This window comes from Macaca fascicularis, chromosome 12 (genome assembly GCF_037993035.2).
Source record: "Macaca fascicularis isolate 582-1 chromosome 12, T2T-MFA8v1.1".
Lineage (NCBI taxonomy): Eukaryota > Metazoa > Chordata > Mammalia > Primates > Cercopithecidae > Macaca > Macaca fascicularis.
Genome location: NC_088386.1, coordinates 4,010,604 through 4,031,644, shown reverse-complemented (window position 1 = coordinate 4,031,644; position 21,041 = coordinate 4,010,604). Strand labels below are relative to the sequence as shown.

Here is a 21,041-nt window from a genome sequence, read left to right as displayed (position 1 = left end):
GATACATGACTGAAGCTATGTGAACCTACCACAGACTATTTTCAAGGGACCAAAGAGCCTTTAAATAATACCTATGGCCAACATCATGCTATGAAACCGTTAAGTGACAAGATAATTCTTGTCAATGACAGGATAAATGGCATGAAAATGTTCTCATAAAACCCATACTTTTACTAACCCAAGTATGCTGTGTCTACAAATTCAAAAATAATATGAAAAATTATAAAATAAGCCTACAGGGCAAATGTTTGAAGAGTTTTTATTTATTTATTTATTTTTAATTTTATTTTTTTTGTTGAGACAGAGTCTCGCTCTGCTGCCCAGGCTGGAGTGCAGTGGCCGGATCTCAGCTCACTGCAAGCTCCGCCTCCCGGGTTCACGCCATTCTCCTGCCTCAGCCTCCCGAGTAGCTGGGACTATAGGCGCCCGCCACCTCGCCCGGCTAGTTTTTTGTATTTTTAAAGTAGAGACGGGGTTTCACCATGTCAGCCAGGATGGTCTCGATCTCCTGACCTCGTGATCCGCCCGTCTCGGCCTCCCAAAGTGCTGGGATTACAGGCTTGAGCCACCGCGCCCGGCCTGAAGAGTTTTTAAAATATTTTATCACCATTATGGTAGCACAGCATTGCAAAGAAAGAGTCAATGCTATACACAGTCACTGAAATATAGCACATTCAGAAACGTTTCCAAAACCATAAACTTTTCAAAATCCCTAAATACATTTTCTTGAGTTCTCACCGGGCACTCAGCACAGTACTGTATTGGATTCCTTGTCAGTCACAAGCTCTATTATCCCACTGAAACAGGCACTTATCTATTAAAACGGTATTAGGACTCGAGAGATATCATAGAATCTTACAATTACAGTACAATACTCTGTATGTTGCCTAAAGTTTACCTTAGCCATACTTCATAATTTAAAAGAATGCAGATGGAAAATTGAACTATCTAGATTGTAAGCTCTAGGAAGGCAGACATATTTTGGTTTGTTTTCCTGAGGTATCCTCAGAGTGCAGAATGCTCTCCAGTACATACACACACTAGGTAGAGTTTGAGCATTCCTAATCTGAAAATTCAGACAACTCCAAAATCTGAAACTTTTTGAGCACTGACATGACATCACAAGTGGAAAATTCCAAACATAAGCACCTAATACAAACTTTGTTTCATGTGAAAAATTATTTAATATAATGTATAAAATTACCTTCGAGCTATAAGATAAATGAATTTCGTGTTTAGACGTGGGTTCCATTGCCAAAATAGCTCACTACGTATAAGCAAATATTCCAAAACTCGAAAAAATTCTAAATCCAAAACACTTCTGATTCCAAGCATTTTGGATAAGGGATACTCAATGTGTATTTGTTAAATTAGTAATAAAGGTGTTAAGTGGGAATAACATAAGATGAGGAAAAATTAATCCAACAAGAATGTATTTCATGTCTACTATGTGCAAGACGCCAAGACACCAGGCTGAGTATGTCTCAGGGCCTGACCTTACGAGTTGCTAATGAGGAGCCAGCCAAGCACACCGTAACAGTATAGTGTAACATGCACTATTCACAAAGTACGATATTTCAAAAGTGCACTCGAAGTGCATCTATATGAAACTGAGCTGCAAAAAAAAAGGTGTGCAGACAGTGAGCCAAGATCGCACCATTACACTCCAGACTGGGTGACAGAGTGAGACTCCATCTCAAAAAAAAAAAAAAAAAAAAAAAAAAAAAAAAAGGGTGTGCAGACAACAGGCGTGTTTGCATGGAGTTTGTGATGGCTGAGTTAAGATGGGAGGGTGGGGAGAGGCATACAGTGCCAGCAGAGGCAATTAAAGCAGAAGGCAAAAAGGAAAATTGCAATTGGCTTTTGGAATGCTCTCCATGACAAACCCATCACATAACTCTAAGGCCATGTCTATGTGTGACTTGATTTATTTTAGTTGAAACAACAGAAATCATCTCTAGCTAAGTCCCGAAAAAAAGAACAATCTTCTCAGGATCAAAGTGAGTTGAATGACTAAACACTCGGGAAGGTTAAGTACCAATGCAGCACAGAGAGCTTAGAAAAGGGAACTCAAGGATCATTTTACTAGAGTACCATCAGTAACATGACTCAGCTATAAACTGTCTAGAATCTAAATTATAAATCCCCAAGAGAGACGACTTAACTGGCCAAGGCAACATCAGAAACTGTGACTCAATCAGTTACAGCTGGATCGGGGCACAGCACTGGGAGTCACTCCCAAAGAAGTGAGAGACACTGGGCAGTCATCTAAACCTCACCCGCTACACTCTACCCCAGGTTTCCTGATGCATGGTGTAGCATTCCAAAACAAACAACCCCTACAAGGACACTGCATAAGACAATGATTGTGAAATTTACGAATCTTCATTAATTTTTTATGAGTTTCATGAAAACACAGCATTATGTATGGCACGACAGGGCAAAAAAGGGGAGAAATAACTGCAGTAAAAAAGTACTAGTCTGATACACTCAAGCTAAAGAATACACTTAGACGACGACACCACAGAATTTGGGATGAGTATGCTGGAAATTATACAGTTAAGCTTAAAAGTTATCAAAACAATATCTAAAGTTTTTAGAGTGGTTTTGGCAATTAAATTGCAAGCTTAAAAAAATCCAAAAGACAGTTTTTTTAAAAGTCACATGAGTACAACAAATCAACAGTTGAAACTGACATGTAATGTAGTTTTTAAAATAATGTAAGACATTCCTAGTGGTAATGGTAAAAGAAATCGAGCAGTCAGAAGCTCCTTAGATGCTTTAGAAACATCTATAATGCCGGCGGGCGCTGTGGCTCACGAGGTCAGGAGATCAAGGCCATCCTGCCTAACACGGTGAAATCCTGTCTCTACGAAAAATGCAAAAAATTAGCTGGGCGTGGTGGCGCGCTCCTGTAGTCCCAGCTACTCAGGAGACTGAGGCAGGAGAATCACTTGAACCCAGGAGGCGGAGGCTGCAGTGAGCCAAGATCGCACCACTGCACTCCAGCCTGGGTGACAGAGCAAGACTCCGTCTCAAAAAAAAAAAAAAGAAGGAAAGAAAGAAAAAGAAACATCTATAATGCCTCATACCTCCTTCCTTAGCCATCAATCACACTGCAGTTATAAACAACTACTGGTTATCCATCATAATAAACAATCTTGTTTATCTCAGTATACAAAGAATAACTACACTTATGATGACCAGGGCCACAATACACAGAGAGATAACTGACATTCTTAAACGGCCAAGTAAATAAAACTGCTATAAATCAAATAATAATTTGTAAAGTATTCAAAGTATTACATTGTCAAATGGAAACTTGTACAGACCCAAATAACTCAGGACACTTTGTTTCTTCTTGACTGGTCAGAAGTGTCAAACTCAAAGTACTTGATGTTGTATATACTACTCTACCATTATAAACTGGAAAAACGCTCCCCACTAAGCCACACAGTAAATTCCATGAGGAAGTATCTACAGAAGCATGTCCAAAAGCATGTTTCACTGGACCCGGGTTCCAGAAGACACAGCTGAAACTATCATACAGGACTCTGTCAATGCGTATTAGTTTAATGAGCACGAAAGAATCTGAGAAACCCTGCAGTAAAATAACATAATGCTGTCAATCCAACGTAGTTCCTGGAGTGCTGCAACACTGAGAAACTCCCAAGCACACACTTAATATAATGAAGCTATAAACCAGAATGTCCCTTGTCTATCAAAAGTTGATCTTAGAATAAGAGTCAGAAACAAAGGCACTCCTGATGAGTAACAACAACAACAAAAACATCTATACAAACCTTGTTTTTTGTTTGGTTGGTTTGTCTTTTTGAGACAAGGTATGACTCTGTCACCCAGGCTGGAGTGCACTAGCATAACCATAGCTCAGTACAGCCTTGAACTCCTGGGCCCAAGAGATCGTCCTGCCTCAGTCTCCCAAGCAGCTGGGACTACAGGCACATGCCACCACGTCCGGATTTTGTTTGTTTTGTAGAGACAGAGTCTGTGGAGCCCAGGCTGCTCTCAAACGCCTGGCCTCAAGATCTGCCTTGGCCTCCCAGTAAAGTTTAGGATTTTATGATAATGATGCAAACTCCTGCCTACCTCTTCAGACTCACTTCTTTCCACTCACCATCAACCCTATGTGTTACAGCAGCAGTTCCCAAACTTCAGTATGCACAAAAATCACTTGGGGAACTTTGGAGAAAACCATACAAACTTTTGGTGCTTCTCACCTACAGATATGAATTCAGTGTATCTGGGAAACGTGTCACAGAATCTGAATTTTGACATGTGGTCCACATGATTTTGACCACATTTCGGAAATTCTACTCCAGTTTCAGTAGAGTGGAACTACTAACTTTGCGCCTTTACAAATGCTGTTCCCTTTACCAAGAGTCTCTCTCTTGTACCTTGTCTTTTTCATGCCTAAAAACTTGCCAAAAATACTCATCTCCTGAAGTCTCTTCCATCTTTCTCTCTAGGTAGAATGAACAGACTTTGTGCAAGATAATGTGACAGTTAAGGCCGTGGAATTTAGAGTCAGAAAGACCTGAAGTCCAAGCCCCAGCTCTGTTACTTTCTACTACGTGATCAAAGGACATTTTCTTAACTCTTCAAAGTTTCCATGTCCTTGATCTGATGGAATTAGGAATAGTGTCTATACCGTAGAGGGCAGTTCTGAGGAATAAAAGCATGCAAAGCAGTTAGCACAGAGCCTGTGAGCGTTCAATAAATGTTATGTGCCATCAATAACACAATCTCATTAATTAATTACAAAACGCTCCCCCCTTCAAGACTCAGCTCAAATACATCCCGTGACGGCTGCTGACCTGGTTAGCCATTCCCTCCCTTCATATCCCCATGGCATCTTATACGCTCACATTTCACTGAAAGGTGACTTACACACTTATTTACATTTATCTGATACACCGACCTTAAGATCCGACCTTAAGATCCGAGGCTATTCTGTAAAAATTTATCTTTTACCTGCGGCATAAAAAAGACACTCAAAATATACTCACTAAAATGAAAAAGAAACCCCACAAGCAACGCTTAACATAAAACAAATGGAAAATAATGTTTGCATTAAACATTATTAGAATCAGAGACAAAGACTAAAAACAAAAACAAAGGAAAATGTAGACAGAATCAAAAGAACTAATAAGATATAGGACAGCAATGGCCAAGACAAATCTTTTAGTTGTTTTGATGTCCTCCCCATAAGGATGCTTTCCTTATACTAACACAACCCCCTGGTGGAAAGATCCAAACAAGAGCAGACTGCCATCTTTACTCAATTCAAGTAATGCTGGAGCTAACGGCGTTGTCACTGACTTCAAGGGCAGATGGCTGGGCCCACTGCGCTTTGCTCACAGTCAAAAAACCGTGAGAAGCCAGGTACCATTTCCAAACAACATCTTCCTCAATGTCTCACACTCCATTTTTTCCTGTGGGACACTCGGGAGGGCACTTTTATACACAGATGAAATCTACACGCTTCTGGATGTTAAGATATGCATTTCCTTTGATGCATTTCCTCTGATACATTTTCCATGAAACAGAAACCAGCTGAAACAAAACCACACAGCTAACTGGCAAAAATACTGTCTAAAAGAATATATGGTAAAAATAACAAAAACTAGAATCGGCAACTAGTTATAACTAGGTCACATTTGACGGCCACCCCTCCGCTTGGTGCTCAAACTGCTTTATTAAAAAGTTACACTTCCAGAGATGACTATTCAAAAAGATTTTTAGAGAGTTTTCCCCCTTCTTCCCTATCTGTCCTACCACAAAAGGTGTGAAGCCATCTACCCAAACTTACTTATTCAGCATCACTTTCCATTAAGCTATTCCATTTTCTAGCCACAACAATCATTCCTGAAATATATCAAGTCCTTCTTAATGTTAGGCCCTGTATCTGTTGCTCTTCTAGCTAGACAGAATTACCGCCACCCCTAACCCGTTTCTCCAACTGGCAATGTCTCTCCTGCCAGCTGAAATATCATGGCTGCTAAGCCCATCCGCCCTTCCTCTCAGTGCTTGGTATGTATCCTTGCTACAATGACATACTATATTGTAGTCACCTATTTACAGGTCTGCCGCACCCACACAGACATCTTAAAGTTTTAAGTTTGCATTGCTATGCCTAGTAAACAATCAACATTCAAAAGCGTTTACAGAAAGACATGAATAATAAATCTTCACACATTAAATAAACTTAAGCAATAGTGCCAATTTTTTGGGAAGTGCATTCCAATCTAAAGGTTTAATTATCTGGCCGGGCACGGTGGCTCACACCCATCGGCCCAGCACTTTGGGAGCCCAAGGTGGGAGGATCACCTGAGGTCAGGAGTTCAAGACCAGCCTGGCCAATAGGGTGAAACCCCATCTCTACTAAAAATACAAAAATTAGCTGGGTGTGTGGCGCATGCCTGTAGTCCCAGCTACTCAGGAGGCTGAGGCAGGAGAATTGCTTGAGCCCAGGAAGCGGAGGTTGCAGTCAGCCAAGATCACACCACTGCACTCCAGCCAGGGTGTAAGAGTGAGTCTGTGTCTCAAAAAAAAAAAAAAAAAAAGTTTAATTAACTTGATGTGGAAACCATATAATAACACAGTTGGGGACAGAGAAATAAATGTCAACTATCTCGGGCTGCACATGAGGTACAGGGGTAGCTGGGAATACAAAATCTTCAGAGACAGATGTGTAAAACTTCTACAGGCTTCTGGATTGAGAAATCTAAACTTCAATACCTTTCCTTCACATTTAAGAAACTACCTTTCCATGTATCCTTCCAACTAATCTACGAGGAAAAGACAATTCGATACCTAATAGTTACAATTTTTTAGTAAGGGAATATATATTAACGATAAATTTAAAAAGGAAAAAACAGCTAGTAAAGAAAGGTTTCTCTTTACATGAAAGGGCTCTTCACAAGGTTCTTCTAAATTTTGAATTTTTTAGTACATTTTGAGTTAGCTGTTGCATGCTTGTAAAAATGGGTTACCATATAAAATGTCATAGTATTCTACCAAATTATTTTCCCTTTGATTTGAAAGATTAATGAGCACTGCAGAAATAAAACAAATGCGAATCACACCCAAAGATCACCATCATTTACATTTTAGTCCTTTCAATCTCTTCTCTGTGTAAATTTATTTTAAAACAATTAAACTAGGACCTAGAATCACAATAATGGCCTGTATCTTTCAAGTAATAGCGGCAGGAAGCAGACAAATTCCTAGGCAGATAGCGGTGGGTCCCTGGTGAAACATGACCTTCAAGTCAAACATAGCTTAAAGGCAGTAAACTGAGCTGCTAGAGCACCTGACCGGAGTGAGAACCTTTATTCTCGTTTGCCTGCTCTTTCCTTAGTGGTTCTTTCGGAATAAGACTAATTTTTAACTAATCAAATGCTGCCTTTCCCAAGGCTACCTACAGCCCGTATCTCCCCAATTCTGAGTCTATAAAAACTCCAGAGTTAGCCACAGTTGGGGACAACCCACCTTTGGGAAGGGGCTGCCCACTTCAGGTCCCCTCTCTGCTGAGCTGTTCCGTCGCTCAATAAAACTCTTCTCCACCCTGCTCACTCTCAGTTGTCCGTGTAACCTCATTCTTCTTGGATGCAAGAAAAGCACTTGGGACCCACCAAATGGAGGATTCAAAAAGGGGTGTAACACTGTACTCCTCCCTCCTGCTTACCCAGCAATGGGGGAGAAGAAATTGCTGGGCGTGACACACCACCGTTCGCCAACACTGTGGGCAGCAGGAATGAATAAGAGCTGTAGTGCTTCTCGAGAGCCCAGACCTCGGGACTCTCCAAAGCAGGGCTGTAACACGCACCTGCTTGCCAAGCCCTGGGCGGTGGGAACAACCGAGCTGTGACACCCTTGGGGCTCTGCAGTTCCTGGCATCTGAGTTTTCAGGCACCACCACATCCCCCTAGTCTGGACACTGGCGCCTTCTATGGAAGTTGCTTGTGGCACACCGGGTCCAGCTGCAGCCTCGCACGGAGCCGGCACCTGTGTCAGTGCCTGGAGCTGCCCGCCTGCTGCAGCAGCTGACCTACCTGGCTGTGTGCCGTGACCAGACCCAGACCCTGCACTCGGCTCATTCCCACACCTCTTGCCGTTCTGTACCTGTCTTGCTGGCAGAGGCCGGTAGCAAAAACCAAGTGCAGCCTGCCAGGCTGAACGGGCAGGGAGAGTCCAAGTGAGACCGGAGCCCAGCGAGGCCCAAGCAGGGACACTGCTGGCCCCAGAGGTTTCCCGCCAACAGGAAGTGGCACCCTCCAAAAAAATGCTGCATCACAAGTAACATGTTCAATTCTCCATGTCACTATTCTTTGAAAACAATTCCAATAGTGCGTTGCCATTCTTATAAATGTCCTATTTATAGTTTAATCGCTCATTTTCTACATTGTTGAGTATTTCTTGCTTCCTTTCTTACGTTTATTACACCTCATTTGTCCATTTCAGTGTTTTCAACCCAACGGCGGTTTTGGGTCTTCACCCAACGGGTTAGTGGGAAATTCAAGGGGCTGTTTTTGGTCATCAACGATAGGGAGGATGTGTTACTAGCATTTCATTTAATGCTCAGTAACCAAGACGCTAAATGTCCTGTTAATATACAGGCATGCACCCAAATATCCACAACTGGCTTGCTAAGAATCTCTTGTTCAGGAAAGCAACACAAGGCTGCTCTCTGTGGAGGTGTGGCCACAGGCAGGACCCAAAGGACCTCACCCATACACACACACACAGGAATCTCCCTGAGACGAAAGAGCTCAATGGGCCCAATACAGATTGCAGTAACAGACAAGAGAAGCATAATGGGTCCCTTTGGGATTTAAACTGAGGAATACGCAAAAGTCTGACCAATCTGTAAGAGATAAACATCAAGCCAAACAAGGACTTTTGGCATCACAGCATGAGAAGTTCTACTGACCCTCTCCCCAGTGAAAATTATTAAAAACAACCACTTAAAGTCTCTACAAATGGCCCTAATGGCAAAGGGCAAATGAAGAAACGCCTACACAAATTCCACAAGAGACTATTTAAACCAAGATCAATCCCTCCTTCCAACCTCACAATTCAGTGAGGCTGACGCCACTCCAGATTGCTGTAGCCAGAAACACAGAGCTCCCTCTCTATCCTGCTTCAGTCAGAGGGCTTCCTTTCCAGAAAGAGCAGGGCATCAGCATCTCTCATCCTGCTCCCGAAGCCTGTTTCTGTGGCTAAGTTCCGAAAGACTGCGGTTGAGAAGTGGAGATTCCCATCTTTTGACCAACCCTTACTTGTTTAAAGAAGGCTCTACCTTGGGTGGGCCACACTGAGAATACTGGGGCCCTGATCACCCTTGCGCTGGCTTGTGAGCCCATGCCAAGAGATGCAAGCTGAAAGGATTTCCGGTTACTAACTTACTCCCACTCCTCCACCCCCTACCCAGAGCTCAGTGTTTAAAAAAATACAGAAGGCATCCTAGGCAGCGTGGCGAAACCCCATCTCTACAAAAAACACAAAAATTAGCTGGGCGTGGTGGTGTATGCCTGTGGTCCCAGCCACCACTAAGGAGTCTGAAGCAGAAGAATCTCTTGAACCTGGGAGGCAGAGGTTGCAGTGAGCTGAGATCGAGTCATGGCACTCCACCCTGGGCAACAGTGAGACCCTGCCCCCCTCCCCCACCCACACACATACATACACACAAAACAGAAGAGAAAAACACAGCTGAACAGAATTACTAGACATAAGCTCGAAAGAGGACTTCAGCAATACTATAAACCAACTAAATCAAACAGATATCTAAAGAACTAGGCGTGGCACAATGGCTCACACCTGTAATCCCAGCACTGCTGAGAGGCCAGGGTGGGAGGACCACCTGAGGTCAGGAGTTCGAGATCAGCCTGAGCAACATAGCAAAATCCATCTCTACAGAACAATTTAAAATTAGCCAGGCATGATGGTACGCAGCCGTAGTCCTGGCAACTCAGGAGCCTGAGGCGGGAAGACTGCTTGGCCCAGGAGTTGAAGGTTACAATGAGCCATAATTTTTTCACATGCCCGCTGCGTCAAAGTGAGCCACAAATACACCAACCTGGGTAACAGAAGAGCTCGTTTAAAAAAAAAAAAAACAACCTGTATTCAACAATAAAATATATATTCTTATTAAGCACATGGAACATTCTCCAGGATAGGCAATGTGCTAGGCCCTAAAATGGACCTCGACAAATTTAAAAGAATAGCAATATACAAGGTTTGTTCCTCTACCGCAATGTCATAAAATTAGAAATAGTAGGAAAAATGTTTAGGAACAATATGAATATGAAATTAATAAAATAATTCCATTTACTAAGTATCAAAGAGAGTAACATACTCATAAATGTAACAAAGAAATCCAACATGTATACACGGAAAACTATAAATCACTGTTAAAAGCAATTAAACACTTAAATAGATATCCCATGTTCTTGGATGAACAGACCTTATACTATCAAGATGGCAATATTCCCCAAATTGATCTACAGATTCAGTGCAATCCCCCTAGCAGAATCCCAGCTAACATCTCCGCAGAAATCAACAAACTGATTCTAAAATACACAGGTAACTCCAAGGGACCCAGATTGGCTAAAAGAATCTTGAAAAAAAAAAAAATTAGGACTCATACTCTCCAATATCAAAACATACTACAAAGCAATAGTAGTTAATACACTAGTACAGGCACAAGGATAGACACAGATATGAAAAAGATTTTAAAGTCCAGAAATGAAGCCAAATATCCTATGGCCAACAGATTTTCAACAAGGATGCCAAGACCATTCAACAGGGAAAGAAAAGTCTTTTCAACAAACGGCAATGGGACAACTAGACAGCCAATGCAAAGAATAAAACTACACCCCAAAAAGTCAGGTAATAATTGCCGACGAGTATGGAGAAATCAGAACCCTTAAATACTCAGCTGGTGTGAATGTAAAATGGTGTAACCACTGTGGAAAATAGTCTGGCAGTTCCTCAAATGATTATACAGAATTACGTTAGGACCCAGCAATTACCTCTCTAGGAATAAACCCAAGAGAACTGAAAATGTATGTCCACAGAAATTTTGTATACAAATGTTTATGGCAGCATTTTTCATAATACCAAAAGAAAAAACCCAAATGTCATCAGCTGATGAACGGATAAATAAAATGTAGTATGATCCATATAATGGAATATTATTTACCACAAAAAGGAATGAAGTACTGATATGTGCTACAACATGGCTACACCCTGAAAATATTATGCTAAGTGAAATAAATCACAAAATACCATATTTTATCATTCCATTTGTAAGAAATGTCCAGAACAGGGACTCTATGAGACAGAAAGTATATTAGTGGTTGCTGAGGACTGTGGGGTGGGGAGGGGTAGGCAAAGGGAAGAGGAGGTTAGAAAGGTAACAGCAAAAGTGTTTCTTACGTGATAAAATTCTAAAATTGACTGTGGTGACAGCTGGGCTACTATGAAATACTAAAGATCACTGAATTGCACACTTTAGGTAAATTGTATAGTATGTAAATCGATCTTGACAGAGCCCTTTTTTGGGCCAGACAACAGTTGCTCATACCTATAATCCCAGCACTTTGGGAGGCCAAGGCAGGCAGATGGCTTGAGCCCAAGAGCTTGAGATCAGCCTAAGCAACATGGCAAAACCCCACTGCTACTATAAATACAAAAATTAGCTGCGTGTACAGGTGCATGCCTATCGTCCCAGCTACTTGGGAGGCTGAGGTCTGGATCATTTAAGCCTGGGAGGTTGAGGCTGTAGTGAGCTGTGATTGTGCCACTATGCTCCAGCCTGGGCTACCGTGTAAGATTCTGCCAGGAAAGGAACGGGGAGTGGAGGGGAGGGGAAAAAGAAAAGCTGCTTTTTAAAAGACAGGCGATTTTTTTTTTTTTTTTTTTTTTGAGACAGTTTCACTCTGGTTGCCCAGGCTGGAGCGCAATGGCGTGGTCTCAGATAACGGCAACCTCTGCCTCCTGGTACAAGCGATTCTCTTGCCTCAGGCTCCCAAGTAGCTGGGATTGTAAGTGCCTGTCACCACGCCTGGCTAATTTTTTGTGTTTTTAGTAGAGACAGGGTTTCACCACCATGTTGGCCAGGCTGGTCTCCAACTCTTGACCTCAGGTGATTCACCCACCTCGGCCTCCTAAAGTGCTGGGATTACAGGAGTGAGTCACTGAGCCCAGCCCAAGACAGGTGCTTTTTAAAGATCAACGTTGATGCAAAAAAACCCATGATGAACAAAATATTTAAAATGTGAAGACAAGGTAACTGGTACTGGTTTTTCCTTTTCCCTCTGGCTCAAATATAGACCAACACAGCATTGTTACTGATCCTAACTTCAAATTTTTGATATTTTGCTCATTTTTTTCCATTAATTTTGAGTTTTTAAATATCATTTATCTTGATTACTGAGTGTTTTTCAAATCTTGGAGAAAAAAATAAAGCCAACCATACAAGAATAAACAGAGATGTTATTAGAAATGGCCATTAGGCAGGCCCATTAAAGACAGATGGACAGAACAAGCTCCCTAAACAGAAAGATTTACAGCCCATTACATACATGTGTTACAGTAAACTCTTGTTTTCTTAGTCTGATATGAGACTTGTTCTGTCACCTGTCCGAGATTATTTATAGACATATACAATTATTTTAAGAAAAAATGTTTCTTTTTTTTAATAACTAAAGGAGCTTCCTAATAAAGTGGTTAAGAAACCTGCAAAAATTACTGGTCTTCAAAATCTTATAAGTATTTCCTATACTGACCACTATCTTAAAGATTGTGTGTGTGTGTGTGTGTGTGTGTGTGTGTATGTACTGAGTAAATACTATAGATGAAATGAATTAAAAAAAAACACTAGCCTAAATTCTAAAATACAGACGAGGGGTTAAAAAAAAAAAAGTACCAATATTGGGAAAATTATGCTGTGAGTACCATCTTATGGTAGCAAAATAATGGCCCCCCAAAAATGTCCATGTTGAACCTGTGAATATGTCACTTTACATGCAAGGGACTGTGCAGATATAATTAAGGTAAGGACCTTGAACTAGGGACATTACCCTGGATTATCCAGGTAGGCCCCATTATAATTACAAAGGTTCGTACAGGAGGGATGCAGGAAGGTCAGAGTAAGAGAGAGATGTGATGACAGAAACAAGAGGTCAGAAAATGAGTTGTGAAGACGCTATGCTGCTGGTTTTGAAGATGGAGGAAGGAGCCTCAGCTAAGAAATGCAGGTAGCCACTGCAAAATGAAGAAAGCAAGGAAATGTGCTTTTCCTCAGAGAATAACACAGCCCTGTGACACCTTGATTTTAGTCCAGTGAGACCCATTTCGGACTTGACCTCCAGAATTATAAGATAATAATTTTTTGTTGTCTTAAGCCACCAAGTTGTATCAAGTTGTTACAGCCTCAATAGGAAACTAGTATATTTTAGGCTTTGGACCTGTAATTCGTACTGCCCCATCTTTTTTGTTTTGTTCTTGTTTGTGAGACAGTGAGTCTCGCTTTGTTGCCAGGCTGGAGTGCAGTGACGCGATCTCCGCTCACTGCAACCTCCACCTCCCGGGTTCCAGAGATTCTCCTGCTTCAGCCTCCTAGGTAGCTAGAACTACAGGCGCCAACCACCATGCTCGGCTAATTTTTGTATTTTTAGTATAGACGGGGTTTCACCATGTTGGCCAGGATGGTCTTGATCTCTTGACCTCATGATCTGCTCACCTTGGCCTCCCGAAGTCCTGGGATTACAGGCATGAGCCACCATGCCTGGCCTTCGCACTGCTTCATTTAATGCAACTGTACTCTTTTAACATCCCATTACTTCTAAAAAAAATTTTTTAATGAGAAAACAAAATTTCTTCTTAAAAGTCATTTTAAATGGGCAAAAGAACATTAACACAGAACTCAACACTTATATACAGTACAACTGGCACTCCTGAAGTACTAGTGGTTTAGCAAATTAGCATAACCTTCCTGGAGAGGAATTCTATGAAGAGCCTTAAAATGTCTTAGTCTCTTTAATCTCAATTCTCCTGGCAGTTTTCTAAGGAAACAATAAAAAATAATCACAAATGTTTATGTACAAAAATCTTCAGGGCAGCTTCAGTTATTTAATATAACAGCTAAACAGCATAAATTACAACAATTAGAAAATTGCTAAGTAATGCTGCTTATTGTGAAACCATTACACATTACACTTATTGAGAACCTTCAATTACACAGGGAAACACCTAAAGAGTATAATCTTAAGCGAAGACATAAATATATAGGCTGGGTGCAGTGTCTCACGCCTGTAATCCCAGAACTTTAGGAGGCCAAGGCCAGCGGATCAAAAGGTCAGGAGTTTGAGACCAGCCTGGCCAACATGGTGAAACCCTGTCTCTACTAAAATTACAAAAATTAGCCAGGCGTGGTGGTGCACACCTGTAATCCCAGCTACTCAGGAGGCTGAGGCAGGAGAATCGCTTGAACCTGGGAGGCGGAGGTTGCAGTGAGCCGAGATCACGCCACTGCACTCCAGCCTGGGACAGAGCAAGACTCTGTCTCAAAATATATAGATATAGATAGAAAGATACAAAATATATATAGTAAAATCTCAAGTAAAGTTAAAATATATACACATCATATACATGGGACAGAATGAAACTGCAGGAGAAATAATGTGAAAAGGCTCACAGTCATTTCTGTAGTTGGAGTATGCTGGTTTTAATTTTTTTCTTTAAACTTTACAGATACAGGAGCACCTCAACTTCTTATGGGGTTATAGCCTGATAAACCCATAGTAAGTTGAAAATATCATTAAGCCAAAAATGCATTTCATACATCTAACCCACTAAACATCACAGCTTAGCCTAGCCTACCTTAGATGTGCTCCAAACAGAGGTAAGGTCTACAGTTGGACAAAATCACCCAACACAAAACCTATTTTATAACAGAATGTTGAGTATCTCATGTAATTTATTGAGTACTGTGAAAAACAGAATGGTTGTATGGGTACTCAAAGTATGCATACAGCACTTGCAACATCGCAAAGTTGAAAATTTTTAAGTCAAACTATTGTTTAAGTCTGGGACAGTCTGTGATTTCCAAATTTTCACAAACAGGCACATTTATTGATTTAGAATCCATATTATTTAAAAAAAAAAAAAGATGCTTAGGGTAACCTGAACTTGTAACTGCACCAGGAGGCCATGAGATGACTACCCTACTGTGTTCTAAACTGTCAGTGGTTAATCTCCGAATACTGTTTCCAAAGTGGAAACTTAAAATATCACACACTAAATGCACTGACTGTAACAACATACACATTATTAAGTAACTTCCAACTATCATTAATTAAAATACTGGAATTTACTCTGAATGTTTAAAAGCACAGAAAAATACCTGAGTGACATCAAAATATATGAGCCTTTTCCAAACCCACATTTAGTTCTCTGACCTCCCCTACTCCTTACTGACCCCACTTCAGTTACACTGGCTCCTTGAAGCCATCAAGCACACTCTCACCTTGGGGTCTTTGCCAGGGAAGTTCTTCCCCTAACGTCCATATCCACACGGCTATTCCTTTGCCTCCCTTCACACCTTGGTTCAAATGCCACTTTCTTAATAAAAGGCCTATATGGTCCCTATTTAACACCAAAGCCTGACCTCCATCCTTTGTTCTGTTCTAATTATGTTTTCTTCACAGCATGTTACCTTCCAGCAAACTACACAATTAAAAAAAAAAGTTTATTGCTGAATGTCTTTCTCCCCCTACTGGAAAAACATACCTAAGAAGAGAAAGATTTTAACTTCTAGTCACTGATAAGTCCAAAGCACCTGCAAAAAGAGTCTGACACATATTAGGCGCTCAATAAATACTTGCTGAATGTATGATATGCTGTCAAAGGACAGAGTCAATAATATAATCTCTAATCATACCTACTAAAAATTGGACAATTTTCTGCATATGTGTAATCAAGAAAAATATAAGGCACAGAAAGTTCTTAAATCTTTCCATCTTTATCATTCCTATTTGTTTCAGTCATGTCTACTGAAGACTTAAGGTGAATTTATTGAAAAATTTCCCAATTTTATCTTGTTAACATGATGTATAACCAGAAAGGCAAATAAAGCAGTTCTGAAATATTTATGTATTAGGCCAAATATGTTAAAATGTACACAAAACCCAATACTATTCCGTATTATTAAACAGAAACAGCTCTTAAAATTATATTTGCGGGCCAGGTGTGGTGGCTCACGCCTGTAATCCTAGCACTTTGAGAGGCTGAGGCGGGCAGATCACTTGAGGTCAGGAGTTTGAGACCAGCCTGGCCAACATGGTGAAACCCTGACTCTACCAAGAAAACAAAAATAGCTGGATGTGGTGGCCTGTGCCTGTAGTCCCAGCTACTCAGGAGGCTATGAGGTGGGAGGATGTCTTGGGCACACGAGGTGGAGGCTGCAGCGAGCCAAGATCTCACCACTGTACCTCCAGTCTGTGTTACAGAGCCAAGACTGTCTCAAAAAAAAAAAAAAAAAACATTATTACATACTTTATACACACCATAACAGTTCAAAATGAGAAGGGCAAATGCTGACATAAATTTTGACAGGTGATAACCCCTGTAACCTTCAAGTGGTATTCCTTCAGATTGCAAATGCTCAATGCCCCACTACAACATTATTGCAGAATAGGGAAACTTAGCCAAATATCAAAGGCCAGGCCCATTTCTGAATCAATACGCACAGTTGAAAGCTGCCCAACATTTGAAATGTGACCCAATCAGAACGTATTTCACTGTGATTTCAACAGTAACCAGACCACCCCTATTTATTTTTCAAGCAGTTTTCTATTAACTTATGCTCCTTTTCTCTCAGAGATTAAACCCTAAACTGTCACAGAGATTCTGTAACTCCTATAACATAACAGGTCTCACAGAATGCAAGGGAAAAGCCCTCCCAAAGATGTTGGTTAGCCAATACCTCTGAATGACGTTCTACACTTCCAGTGTCTGATCCGGAGTGTTGCTCATTTACATCATCCTCACCGTCTGACCCTGAATCTCGTTCATCCTGTACTGGGGTAGCACCACCATCATCTGATTAAAAACAAAACAAAAACCAACTTATGGTGTAAGATGAATGACATCTACAGTGAAATGAACACACTGAATCAAGAATAACGTAAATGCAAAAGTTACCACTGAGGAAGCATAACTAAAGATGCTAATATTTTGAATAAGACAATACTCATACAAATACCAACAATCCTAACACGTACTGTGAAATATGTGGCAGCAAAACTACACCATAAAAACAATTTGTAGCTTAAGAAACAACACTAAACACCAAGTCAACAATTTATTTCAACTTCATGTTAAAATTGGGTCTGTCTTTCTCTACAGGGCATTTACCACCTTCTAATATTACTACCTGAAGTTATTTTGTTTAATGTGGGTCTTCTTCACTTGAATGAAAGTGCCACAAGAACAGGGATTTTGGTTCACTGCTAAATCTCTGGAGCCCAGAACACTGCCTAGTACCTGATATACAGTAAGTATTTGTTTACAAATGAAGAACACAAGGAACTCCAGTCCAAAACTACTGAAAATTTCTTCAAGAAAAGCATATATAAAATTGTAAATAAAAACTGTTACCCAACTTTCTTTAATATTTTTGTTGAAATGGGGTCTTGCTATGTTGTCCAGGCTGGTCTCAAACTCCTGGCCTCAAGCGATCCTCCTGCCTTTGCCTCCTAAAGTGCTGGGATTACACCCAGCCCCAATGCTTTAAAAATACAGAGTAAAATCGTATTGAGAGGAAGTTAGGGTTGAGAAGATAGGAAGACTTAACAGTTTTATAAAAATAAGCAAGTTTTAAAAAATGTAGTCAACTACAGGAAAACCAAAACGTTCTATAAGAATGAAATCACATTCTCCTTTAGGCAGCCACATGGAGGGGGGGGAAGAAGAATCATTATGATACTATCGTATTAATGAGCTAATCTACTTAGCTAAGAAGAATATACGGTCATGATAAAAATAATAGTTTTGAAGTTTAACAATTATGCTGCAACAGTGGGAAGACAGGGGAGAAGGGGGCACATAGGCTAAAATGTCCTAGCATAACAGAACATCATTAGAGAATGCCTAAAAATGATGCAGCAAGAGAGTGAACGAATTAGGAATACACAGGTAAACACCCCAAACAGCTAAAAGAATGTGAAGTGGGTGGAGGGAGTAAGTCAGGGAACTGCTATTTTTCTGTTACCTCTTTTAGTACTTAACCTATGTACAAGTATTACATACAATTACTTTTTTTTTTTTTTTTTTTTTGCTCCTTTTGTCCAGGCTGGAGTGCAAATGGCGTGATCTCAGCTCATTGTAACCTCCACCCCCAGGGTTCAAGTGATTCTCCTGCCTCAGCCTCCTGAGCAGCTGGGATTACAGGCGCCCGCCACCACACCTGGCTAATTTTTTGTATTTTTAGTAGAGAACGGGTTTCACCATGTTGGCCAGGCTGGTCTCAAACTCCTGACCTCAGGTGATCCGCCCACCTCAGCCTCCCAAAGTGCTGGGATTACAGGCGTGAGCCACCGTGCCCAGTCCACTTTTTAAAAAGTAACTTAAAAACACAAATGAATGGAAAAAAAACTATTTTGAAAGTATCAGGAAAGTGTTTTTTTTTTTTTTTTCCGAGACAGAGTCTTGCTCTGTCGCCCAGGCTGGAGTGCAGTGGTGTAATTTCGCTCACTTGCAACCTCTGCCTCCCAGGCTTAGGGCTCAAAGGATCCTCCCACTTCAGCCTCCTGAGTAGCTGGGACTACAGGTGTGCACCACCACACTAATTTTCGCATTTTTTTGTAGAGACGAGGGTTGGGGGTGGGAGGTAGGGGCGTGGCGGGGTGGGGGTGGTGTCACTATGTTGCCCAGGCTGGTCTCGAACTCCTGGGTTCAAGCCATTGGCCGCCTACGCCTCCCAAAGTGCTGGGATTACAGGCATAAGCCACCGCACCTGGCTTAGGAAGGTGTTTTTAAGCAGTGAATGCTTGGAAAACCCTTTGCAGTCATTACAATTCACTGTCCTATGTAAGGAAAAGCAATGAACTCAAAACAGTAAAGAGCTTAACGCTTAAACCATTGAGAACTCAAGTTTTTTTTTTAATTTTTTTTAATTTTCAATTTTTGTGGCTACATAGTGGGTGTATTTAAAAACTTTTGAGACAGAACCCCCAATACAACTAGCACACAAAGGGAAAGCAAACCCCACGTGTTTCCCACACCAGGTTCTGCTTCACTTATCCTTAATCTCAGGTGCCGAGCACCGTGCCAGCAGAGTGGGCCCCATTAAGAGTTTACAGAATAAACAAACAGTAAAGAAAGGAGACCAAACTTCGGTGAGGAAGGTGAGGAGAAAGAGGAACCGTCTCAAGGTGGAAGAAAGGCACAAAAATCACAAGTGCCAGAAGTGCATTCCTTACTCTATGCATGCATCTGAAACATGCGTCCTGCACTTATGTCCGGTGTTGCAGGCAAGATTAAACCACTCCCTTAGGAGTGAAAAGTGTAGGAAGGATCCCCCGCCCCATCGCCCCTTGGATTCTCCAACTACTCAACTACTGAAAACTCTTAACAGAAGATACCTCTCCTTCCCTAGCACTTTGCACACAATAGGAGCTTAATATACGAAAGTGACTTCCCAATTTCAGCAAAAACCTTCGCCGATTCAGAAGAAAGCTTTCCCACCAGAATCCCGTCTCCAACGTTCTAGCTTCGAGGCTTGCAGCCGGTCAGTGGGCTCTTGCCCTCCTCGGGCCGGGTCGCGGGAGGGAAGGTTTCGGGGGCCTCCTTGCCCCCACCCGCGGGGTGCCAGGCCGAGACCCGCCGAGAAACTGCTCCGCCCCCCAGCCCGGTCCCCCAGGTCCCTGCCCCACCTGATTGGTCGCCGCTGTAATATTCCGAGTCCATGGCAGGCGGACTCTCAGCGGGGAGTGTCCGCGCCCCGCGCCGCCCCCGTCACCTCCTTCCAGGCGGTGTGACCCCGGAAGGCGCGGCTGAGTGTTCAGAGACTCCCGCCCGACCGGAGAACTTAACGGGTGCGGAGAGTAAGAAAGCGGCAGCGGCAACGGCGAATGCTTTGACCTGGAAGCGGAGGCAGGCTGGCAGGCAGGCAGGCACGCGAGCCGGCGCTCTACTTCCTAGAAGCACCGCTGGGGCCAAAATGGCGTCTGCCCACGACCCTCAAAGGAATGCAGCGCGCAGGCGCCGCAACCCGTCAACCGGCCAATGAGAAGACGCAACAGCACTGACGCCAAGGCACGGCCGGAAAGGAGACTCCTGGGAAAACTGAGCTGGAGCTCGGGCTTTAATTAAATACCTTGCTCGGGTGGATCCCGGTCTGGCCCCCGTGGAAATAACGTTATCATTGATTCTTTATCATTTTCTAGATTCTGTGTCCGTGCCTTGTTTGAAGAGCTTTTGAGATACTCTTCCGAAAAATGAAGACCCGCTCAAATGACTTTTCCGTCATTCAGCCAAACCACGGTGGTTCCCGTCAGGCCCCGAGGCGCCTCGTTCCCGCCCGCAGTAGGCGAGAAAGCGAGCGTTGCTCCCTGGGACTTGTAGTACGACGACCGCGAGCTGTGATGCGTTACTAACTGGCGCGAGCCACGGCGCCTCCTCTCCCAGCGTCTTCCTCTCTTTCATCCTTGTTAAGAAGCTATTTGGCCAGCAGTAAGAAGTACACATCTTTGCTTCCAGAAGGGTTCCCCTGATGAAACACCGAGGAAGGTGAAGTTGAACTTTACCTGAGCCCTGTGTTCCTAGAAAACAGCGGTGATTAAGAAACCCCTTCGTCTATTTGTGTGTCTGGAACGGCACACTGTGAAGAACCACCCATCGCCACGTGACTCAGATAAAACGCGTGCAGATGACCCCCTTGTTTGCCTGTGACGAGGACAAACAGAGACCTTTCCCCTTTATTCTGAGCCTGTTAATAAAGCCAGACAGACCTT

At 42.2% G+C, this 21,041-nt stretch overlaps 1 protein-coding gene across 36 annotated transcripts in view; it reads right to left on the bottom strand.

Annotated features, from left to right (window-relative positions):
- IWS1 (interacts with SUPT6H, CTD assembly factor 1) overlaps positions 1-20,590 on the bottom strand; it is a 46,909-nt gene extending 26,319 nt beyond the window's left edge. For 13 of the 36 annotated variants that reach the window (XR_012421029.1, XR_012421028.1, XR_010580210.2 and 10 more), the window contains exons 1-2: positions 20,405-20,590; positions 17,012-17,127 (exon numbers count right to left, since the gene is read on the bottom strand). Coding sequence is in view for 12 of the 36 variants with exons in the window: in XM_065526455.2 (XP_065382527.1) it covers positions 17,012-17,127; positions 20,405-20,453 (165 nt within the window). In the remaining 24 variants the exon portion in view is untranslated. Of the gene's footprint in view, positions 1-17,011; positions 17,128-17,685; positions 17,816-19,773; positions 19,922-19,961; positions 20,258-20,404 lie in introns of those variants that run through there. The other 23 variants (XR_012421032.1, XR_012421031.1, XR_012421040.1 and 20 more) reach the window with 5 other exon arrangements.
- Positions 20,591-21,041: the final 451 nt, after the last annotated feature.